Source organism: Atta cephalotes (genome assembly GCF_000143395.1).
Source record: "Atta cephalotes unplaced genomic scaffold scaffold00003, whole genome shotgun sequence".
In the NCBI taxonomy this organism is placed as follows: Eukaryota; Metazoa; Arthropoda; class Insecta; order Hymenoptera; family Formicidae; genus Atta; species Atta cephalotes.
This window is the reverse complement of record NW_012130067.1, coordinates 8,721,614-8,731,812: the sequence shown is the minus strand read 5'-3', so window position 1 is coordinate 8,731,812 and position 10,199 is coordinate 8,721,614. Positions and strand designations below refer to the sequence as shown.

General features: G+C 28.5%; 3 protein-coding genes across 4 annotated transcripts in view; 2 read left to right on the top strand and 1 right to left on the bottom strand.

The window, feature by feature from the left end:
• The first annotated feature begins 745 nt into the window (after positions 1–745).
• LOC105625646 (60S ribosomal protein L44) lies at positions 746–2,386 on the top strand. Of its 2 annotated transcripts, none has more exons than XM_012206968.1 (4): positions 746–757; positions 1,582–1,755; positions 2,119–2,235; positions 2,320–2,386. In XM_012206968.1, the coding sequence occupies exons 1-4, from the start codon at positions 746–748 to the stop codon at positions 2,338–2,340; spliced, it is 324 nt and encodes a 107-aa protein (XP_012062358.1). In that variant the 3' UTR covers positions 2,341–2,386. The 2 variants fall into 2 exon arrangements, with proteins under 2 accessions (XP_012062358.1, XP_012062359.1); XM_012206969.1 differs by lacking the exon at positions 746–757 and adding an exon at positions 1,224–1,239.
• A 3-nt stretch (positions 2,387–2,389) lies between these two features.
• LOC105625645 (WASH complex subunit CCDC53) lies at positions 2,390–3,556 on the bottom strand. The gene is made up of 4 exons (XM_012206967.1): positions 3,472–3,556; positions 3,203–3,367; positions 2,819–3,084; positions 2,390–2,548 (listed from the first exon to the last, which is right to left on the bottom strand). Exons 1-4 carry the CDS (start codon positions 3,523–3,525, stop codon positions 2,485–2,487), a joined length of 549 nt encoding a protein of 182 aa, XP_012062357.1. The 5' UTR covers positions 3,526–3,556; the 3' UTR covers positions 2,390–2,484.
• A 5,546-nt stretch (positions 3,557–9,102) lies between these two features.
• The window catches only part of LOC105625644 (transportin-3), a 9,865-nt gene continuing 8,768 nt past the window's right edge, over positions 9,103–10,199 (top strand). Inside the window, exon 1 of the mRNA XM_012206966.1 lies at positions 9,103–9,219. Coding sequence (XP_012062356.1) covers positions 9,103–9,219 — 117 coding nt within the window. The remainder of the gene's footprint in view (positions 9,220–10,199) is intronic.

Sequence of the window (10,199 nt, the reverse complement as noted above, 5' to 3'; positions counted from 1 at the left end):
ATATATTATTTTTATTTTATTTATTAGTAGTGTGTGTATATATATATATATATATATATATATATATATATATATTATAGCGTTTCTTAAACAGCACCCAATAATCGTACAGCGCTACTCCTAATAAAAAGTTTAATGAAAAAGTCCTGAGCCATTTTTTTCTACAACGCTCGATGATACAATTATTACTAAATATAAAGCTAATTCAATCGTAAAAGTAAAGATAGTCCAATCACCGCCGTTCTTTGAATGGGCACACGTCAGTGAGCCGCGTTCTCGATAATGTATGCGCTTACATGCACATTATCAAGCACACCGCAGCTCACTTACGTGTACTCAACTAAAAGCCGACGCCGATTGGATTATCTTTACTCGGTAATAATTGCTTGAGCATTGTAGAAAAAAAATGGCTCGAACTTTTCGATTCAATTTTTGATTAGGATATATATCATATATATACCATATTAAAGGTTTGTGCGTGCCGTATGTTCCAATGTGCTCCCCATAGCTCCTACTCACTCTGACGAACGAATTGGAGTGAATAGGAGCTAGGAACTATGATAGGAGTATGTTGAAGCATGTTGGAGCATGTTGGAGCACGCGATGCGGACAAATCTTCTGATTAGTGAGCGCTATTTAAGAAACGCGCGCGCGCGTGTGTGTGTGTGTGTGTGTGTGTATAGAAATATATATTTGTTGTTTAGTTCACGTGTATACATATAGTCACTGCATGTCGACCATTTGTATGTACGCACACGTTACTTGTTCATCGCATAAGATTATTAAATAGATAAGTTAATCATTAGACCGGATCCACCGTGCAAAGTTTATGCTCGTTTATTTATATCCGATGTAACGCGGAATAATGAAGGGTAGGTTAATATAAAATTGCACTTATCGATTGGGTATTTTATATAATTTTGATGCCAGTTGTGTTATGGCGTAAATCCAATAGTGGTTTCACAGAGACTTTATTAATTGCACACTAAACCGCAAGTGTTTCCTCTCGCGATAATGTCGTGCGCAGTTGGAATTCGTAAATATTGTAGCATCGGTCGTATTATTAATAATTATGTATGTGCAACGCAAAAAATATACTCAAGGTTTCGGAATTTATTGCAACGCAATGAGGACAAAGCGCATGCTCAGTGGCGCGCTATGTGGCTACTATACTCATTATAGGCGCCACGATTTCCGGTCGAACTAAATCTCCCTTTTCTTTCGATACGTGACAAGATGGTAGGTTGATACGTGATTTTCACAAGTTTTTATCCGTGAATATTCTAGAAATCTTCAGAATCTTTCACTTCGCGAAATAGTGTTTACAATTCTAATTATATTTACCGCAATTTGGTGTGAATATCTGTTACTACAATAATTCGTGAGGAGACATAACCTATTTATTCGGAATTATACAGTACGAAATGTTTTTACTCTACGCAACACGATGATGCGTAGCGTATATTTACTCGAATTATTTATAAGGATTAGAAACCAGCTCGATACCTCGAAGATTGATTACTTCGTCATTCTACAGAATAATGTATAGTCTTAGAAAAAAAACATTTTACATGATTATAGGTTAACGTGCCGAAGCAAAGGCGTACTTTTTGCAAAAAATGCAAGGTACACAAGAATCATAAAGTGACACAATACAAGAAAAGTAAGGAGAGACATGCCTCGCAGGGCAGAAGACGTTATGATCGCAAACAGCAAGGATTTGGTGGTCAAACAAAGCCCATCTTCAGAAAAAAAGTATGTGCTTGATGACAAGTTTACAGAATAAAAATAGTAATCCAATAGTAATAATAAATTATATTTATTTAATATAACAAAACGAATAAAATTATTATTACATCTTTTATGTGAATTCAGATGTATACATTATATCTGTTCTTTTTGCTAAACTAGTTGTATCGTTTGAAATTATTAAGTATTTGAAGTTTGACAAAAGTATAAAAGGAAATGTTAATGCAATCTGTCCAGTGCAGTACACAACAAAAAATAGATTTTTTTAATTCATTATAATGTTTTTTAAGAATATTGCCTATAATTTAATTCATAACAATAACAGTAACATATCAATTTTTACTAAATATATTTTCTACATTATTTTAGGCAAAAACAACAAAGAAAATTGTACTAAGGATGGAGTGCACGGAATGCAAATATAGAAAACAAATTCCATTGAAGAGATGCAAGCACTTCGAATTGGGAGGTGACAAGAAGAGAAAGGTGATCAATACAATCTGGAAAATATTCAAATAAAAATGAACATGCATAAATTCTGACTGACAATCTACTATTTTTTATTTTCAGGGTCAAATGATTCAGTTTTAAGCTACTCAATATTTTACATTCTGTATTTAATAAATAAATAAATCAAGGATTTGTACATGTCTTCATTCTGTATTTTATAATGCAAAAACATCCAATATACTTCAAATAATTAACAATACAACATTAAAATAATTACCTTAATATTTATTCATCTTGATTCTCATCATTTTCTGACAACCGTGGTACAGAAACTATTTGTTGTGAATTGCTAGCAAAATAAAAAAAAGAATGGAGTATTTTAACTGCTATGCTATTTTATGCTATGTATAAATAGATATATTGAGGTAAATATATGTGTATAGTAATTATTTGTCACAAAAAATATAAATTAATTATATGGTCAATATTTAAGTGTGACTATTAATCTTGTCATTTAAAATTGAAAGTAAATATATTTTATTAATCATATTAATATATAAATATGTAAATATCTTTCTAATAAGAAAAATATAATAAGATAAATAATAATAAGATTTACCTTAATATAGACACATCCAATCCTTCCTGTTCCATTTTTAATTTAACTGCTTGTTTTGGTACACCAAAATGTAACATTTTGAAATATTTTTCATAGCGTGGATCTTTAGCAGATTGTATTTCTTTCTGTTCGTCCTTGGGCTCTTCTATCTCACTATTATCAGGTTCATCCACTTTATGTATTTCTACTAATTTACTTGTATTATCTTCATTAACATTATTTGATTCTTTATTATGTTCTTGTTCTAAACCAGGTATAGAAGATAACTATACAGAGGCAAAGTAAAATATTTGTGAAAAGATAAATATATTCTATGCGCAAGATAATTTATTGTAAAAGATTTTTTTCTTTTATAATTTCTTTTTATGCACTTCGCAAACATACCCGCGATTCTAATATTTCTAACGACGCCTCCAACTTTTGCAACTTATTTTCGAAATCAAACAATCTCTCCTCGCACGACAAGGCGAATTTATTCAAAAACGTGACGGTATGAGTAATAAAATGATTTATGAAGGAGACCGTTCGCTTTTGGTTGATTGGCGGTACCTAGAACACAAATCATTTTGAAGTCTGTTCCCTGTATTATCGTGGAGCATTGTCAAATTCGGCCGATTATGTATGCACGAGAAACGTCAAAATCTCATTGACACCTTTGCATAATCTATAGTCGGCTCGATTAGCGGTATTTTATAATCACTCATCATGGATTACAATCGTACAGAAATTTCCTCTTTTAATTTATCAAAGTCAATTTATCAACAACTGTCAACAGTGACAACCCATATCATGCACCTCAGTATACATTTTTTAAGCCAATGAGACCGTGACACCATATTCCGCCATGTTGTTGTAATTAAGGTGCCTTTTCAAGTTAACGCTCATTTTTCATCAAAACAGGTCACGATTAAAATTGACGATTGATATTTGTCAATTAAAACATTATTTAATAATAAAAATATTGATTTTACTTAAAAATTTAGAAGAATATAACCCACAAAGATGAATACTTCTAAAGAAATAGATAAAGCTAAAAGTCGTAAGTTTTTATTATTAACTATATTAATGAATTACATTAAATATGTTATTGCCCATACAATAATTATTGTGGAACATTTTCAGAAATGTTTCACATCTTATATGCAACAGTTTTGAAAAAATTGTGCAATATATTATATAAATGTTTTAACAAAGAAGTGTTTCTAAAATCTATCATATGCAATAAATTGAAAAACCAAAAAATCATTAAGATATTAAAATCCAAAATATTCACTAAAAGTAATTTTTTTGGTCAATCACGATTCAATTTAATATTATTTTGATGTTAATGTGACTTGTTCTACTTTAAGGTGTATTACTTAAGGATGTATTAAGCAAAGAAAACTAATTTAGAAGTATGTTTAATATTTACACTTCAAATAAACTATATATACATATGAAAGTTGTGTTAAGATTATATTTTTGTTTAATACATTTTTGTAATTTATTTATTTTGTTATTATTTTTATTATTTAAAAACGAAAATTTTTTAAATTATAAAAAATTTAAATTTACATTTTTTTTAAAAGTACTTTAAATATTCAAAATAATTTATGCAAAGTTTTATTGCGATTAATTACAAAAATTTACTGATTAGTTACAAAGATACAGATCAAATAAATATTTTGTTTATTTATTGAATAATTAATTCATGCATTGCTGTCGCATCATATAACTCTACGTAAATAATCTTGAATACATAATATACTTATTATATATATTTAAAAACTGAGATTTTTATCATGTATTTTATATAATATATTTTTATAATATATTTTATAATATATTTCCATATATTTTTATTGAACCGCAGATTTAAAAAAATATTACTATTTATTAAAATATCTTATGACAGATAATAAACCGTCACCAAATTTATCGTATTAATTATATTTAAACGTGATTTTGAATAATCTGTAATTTTTTCATAATTTTGTTATTTTGAAAATATGTACAAAACATCCTTAGTAGTAGAAAAACTTTTGAATATGAATAATGATATTATATGGAAATTGCAGTAGTTTAATAGTGATTATGTATTTATGTGCGTACATATATTATGATTCATTAATCAAAATAGTATAATTATTATTTTTGAAAAATATTTTAAGTTTATTATTTTTTAAATCTGTAAATAAATCACAAAACTTTTAATAATTTTCAAATATTCCAGAAATGATATTTAAATATATGTTCAATTGATACTTAAACAATATTTAAATTCATTATAGCAAATTCATAATAAAATTAAATATTATTTAAGTATCAACTAAGTATATATTTAAATATTATTTTTGTACTAGAAATAACTGAAAGCTTTTTAATAATATTTTAAGAAGATTGCAAATTCTTTCTATAAGTTGAAGATTTCATCAACTTATATCAACCTTTCAACAAGATTTCATGTGCAAGAAACGCGGACATTTTGCTATTTCAGAGCTTAGAAATGTTGCAAACATATTTTGCAATTTTTATGTATTTCATTTTTCCAGTTAAAATATTTCTGAGATATTTCTGAAAAAATTTTCGGTATAGGTGTGCACATTGGTAGACAATAATAAATTTTATCCTATAAAAATAAATGTAATCTTGTGCAAAATAATGTAAATAAAAAGTAATTTCTTGATTTATATGTATACATTTATAAGGATAAATTTTATTATGCAAAACAAAATAAAAAAATAATTTTAAAAATAAAAATAATTCTTCAAATATAAATAAATCTTTTTTTAAAAATAACAAATAAGTAAGCCCGGATCCTCATAGGCAATAGTAGATTCGACACCGAACACTGATTGTTGAAAAACGGCCGGTGGAAATAAATTTTACTTCCACAATCAATTTTTTATCATAAAAGTGTTGATGAAGAGTTTAAAAAAGATTCTGGACAGATTGAAATTACAATATCTATTAGTTGACAATGATATATATAATGATAAATAATATATATAGAATATATAAATAATTATCTATATTGTAATAAAAACTAAAAAAATACATCTTTCTCCTCAACAAGTCAATAAAATAAATGAAAATCACGGTGTCAGCTGATATCTTGATGTTAAAGCGTTCAGTGGAAATGCACTTTACGTTTCTGGTTCGAGCTTGATAAAAAAATGCATTAGTCACTTACATAAGATACACTTATATAAATTACGAAATGTATAGAATTATAGAAGAGAGCAAAGGGATGGAATTAAAAAAAAGTATTGAAAGTACAGCCAAAAAGAATAGATATGTACAGCCGGTCACAGAAAGATTGCAACACTTTTTCTTCGATGGGTTTCTGAATTCAATTTGCTCACCGAGCGATTGGTTCTTATTTTTTATAGATCTACGAGTAAGAACCAATCACTCGGAGAGCAAGCTGCGTTCCGAAGTCCATCGAAGAAAAAGTGTTGCAATCTTTCTGTGACCGGCTTTACATATCTATTCTTTTTGGCTGTACTTTCAATACTTTTTTTTAATTTCCATCCCTTTCCTCTCTTCTATAATTCTATATACATTTCGTAATTTATATAAGTGTATTTATGAAAGTGACTTATGCATTTCTAATGTATAAAGTATGACGTGATATGACAATTAAATAGAATGTATTACTATGGTTTTGCGGTGTATAAAATATATCCGACATCATTCATACTCGTTAGAAATTAAAAGGCTTCACATATGAAATGCATAACAGAGCATAAGCATAACATAAGACTACTGGACCAATGAACTTCTAGCATAATGTCATATTGATTTACATAAGATGCTCATTGGTTTAGCGGTCTTATGTTAAAGTACAATCTTAAAGTCGTTTGTTGCAGCGATAAAAGATCACATGACTGAATTCTTCCTCAATTTGCACTTTCTTATTGCCAGCGACAAGTTGAAAAGTTGGATTAATCCAATTTTTAGCGACATTGTTCGTATGCAAAGTTTGTATTAAACATTAAATAGCAAGATATATATATATATACAATAAAGATATTTACTTAAGCTATATTCTAAAATATTTTTTCCGAGGAAAATTTTATTCTTATTTAAAAAATTTTATTATTTTAATTTTATTATTATTTTTCTTTATTATTAGAAAAATTTTATTATTATTTATATTAAATATATATAGTATACATGTAATGTATACTACAGTATTTCGAGTAAAATTTTCCTCCTCAGAGAGGACGTTTTGGAATGTAGCTTTAGAATAGAGATATCATCGCGAAACTTGATAAAAATGTATTCATTTGATACATTTTCTTTACTTGGGCTATATTCCAAAACTCTCCGAGGAAAATTTTACTCGAAATATATAGTACACATGACATATACTACAGCACATAGAGTAAGATCTTCCTCGAAAAGGAAGTTTTGGAACGTAGCCCTGAATAGTTATTAGAGCTGTGTAATGTAAACGTTACCCGAGTGTTTTATCTTATTATTCAGTGTTAAATACAAAATGATAGGAGCACTCGGGTAATATTTTCGAATGTAACCCAATTCTACATTTAATAATTTACTTCATGAAGCATATCACCACGTTTTTGTGTCAGATTCTTTCATTTTGAATGAAAACATATCGAATGAGTACATTTTTTTTTAATTTCGTAGTGATGTCCATATTCTAAATAATATTCACAATAAATAAATACAAATTTCTTATCAATAAAAAATTTGTTGCGTGTGATTTTATCTTATTTAATTCTAATTATTTTCATTTTATTTCCCATTTTATTGACATAGACTTTTCTTTATGATCGCTCAATGTATTATACCAATTTAATTAGTATATTATTAAATTATTATTATTATTTATTATTATTATTTAATTATTATATTATTCGTTATTATTTGCGATAATTTTATAAAATTTTCAGATGGCTGTTGTGAACATACTTGCAGTATATGTGAAATGATCATGAAAAGAGCATTTTGACACATGGATGTACAGAAATATAACTGAATATAACCGATTATTCGTTGATAATTTTTAATAATTTTTAATAATAATAATTTTTTTTAAATTTAAGTCGTTTTCAAATAAAGGATTAACCCAAAGTCTCTTTTTTTATATTTTCTTTTTAAATTTGTACATCCATTAATGCATATAGATGCATTAATGCTATTAGTTTATTTAGCTGATTCTACATTAGTTACAAGCTGATCAGCCACTCTGAAGCTTGCATTTTGAAATCAACGCTTCATATTGTCGCAACAAACTTACGATCAGCTTGCAACTAATGTAGAACCGATTTTTTGCCATAGTTCGCGTTATTTTTGTTGTGCACAATTGCATCAACTTGACAGGTCCAATCGTAAAGGTATATCCACACAACTTGCACGTAAAGGTATATCCACACAACTTGACGCATAAAGAAAATTATCCAATCATATTTTACATGCGTCCTTATAAGAGAAATACAATTGAATAATTTTCTTTATATCCTAATACCGTTTTTGATATGACATTTTGGACTTTAGAGCATTTTACACGACATAATTAATATAATTACTGTTCAAAATTAATCGCTGCTAATCCATTTATATGAGCGATATATGAAATCACGTGACTGATTTGTTGCTGAATATGAGTAATGAGCGACGTGTGACACGATGAATACTTTATGCATATGCTCTGTTATGCATGTGTGAAGCCCTTAGGATATATCTACACAACTTGCATAGCCACATAAACATATGTATAACGAAAATTATCCAATCACATTTTACATATCTTTATAAGACAAATGCGATTGGATAATTTTCTTTATGCATACGTTTATGCAACTATATAAGTTGTGTGGATATATCCTTAAGAGGAGAGCACAATTGCATAAAACATAAGGTATAAGAAAATCAACTAATCGGAATTCTTTATTTTAGGAAAAGGAAGAAAACGAAGGACTTTGATTGGCATATTTTCTTATGCATTACGTGTGCTACGGCCCTAAAGCGAGGAACACAGATTTTTGCATAACGCATAGCATTAATGCATTGCGAATCAACCAATCAGAATCTTTCCTTTCCTCTCATTCCATGGAAAAGAAGAATTTTGATTGGTTGATTCTCTTATGCACAATGCATTATGCATTATGCAAGTGTCTGTGCTCTCCGCTTTAGTCCTGATTAGTCCTTGGATCAAAGCCAATCAAAGCGAAACGTTCGGCTGCGTTTCGGCGGGTTCGGCCTCGAGCGCATCCGTTTGTCAGCCAGGGTCTGACTGCATGGGTATTTCGCGGTACCCAAATATTCTCTAAAACATGGATTCGCCGCCGAACCTGGAGACTGTTTACCAGGCCGTGTTTTCTTTATATAATAATACAAATCCGACTGAACCAGGAAAAGCGTCATTATGGTTGGGAGAATTGCAAAGATCGGTAAGTACATTATCATTTTAAATATCATTAAGTTTAAAGCTCTCTCTCCTAAATTTAACATTTACGTTGTTACATCAGATAAAAACATATTTCTCGATATAATTATGTTAATATCATCCTGAATAAAAAATATGGAAAGCTTTCTAACCTTAAAGCTGATTCTACAATGAGTTGGTAGTCGGGAGTCCTAAATTTTATCGTTGAATCGGTAAAGTTACTTTACGATTCAATTGACTGGTCAACAACCACTTTGTACGATTAAATTCACCGATTTTCTTAAGGCTGACCAAATTCGACTTTATTCCTTCCCATTAGTCGAGCTAAATGACTCATTGTATAACTAACAATTAGTAGATGCAAAAATCAATCACCTATTTAGATTAAAACTAAGACTTAAGAGTTCCGACTATCGACTCATTATAGAATCAGCATAAAGGGAAGGATTATCACACTTTTATAAGAATATATTTTACATATATCATGTCTGTTCTGCAATAAGTTGATAGTCTAACTGATAGTGTAATTGATGTGTCAGAAGTGAATCTAAAGAATAATCGGTGAGCCAGGATTGATTGAAATTAGTAAATCGGCAGAGTTCAACAGCAGCCAACTTCTAATGCCGTTTCCACCAATGTAGATTAATTTTAATCTTCAATTTACTCTTCGTCTTTTTCCAATTCTAAAGATTAGAAAAAGATGAGACTAAGTTGAACCAAGATTAAAGTTAATCTATGTTGGAAATGGACATAAGATTATAGGTTACTGATTTATTATAGATCTACTGTTATGAAAAAAAGCAAAAATTAGATGTAAAATAATATTGCATTTTTTACTTGCATCTTGTATATAAGATTTAATATATATGTGTGTATGTGTGTGTGATGTGTGCACACATATTATCTTTATATACATATGTGTATATATACATATATATATATATATATATATATATATATATATATATATATATATAGTATTAG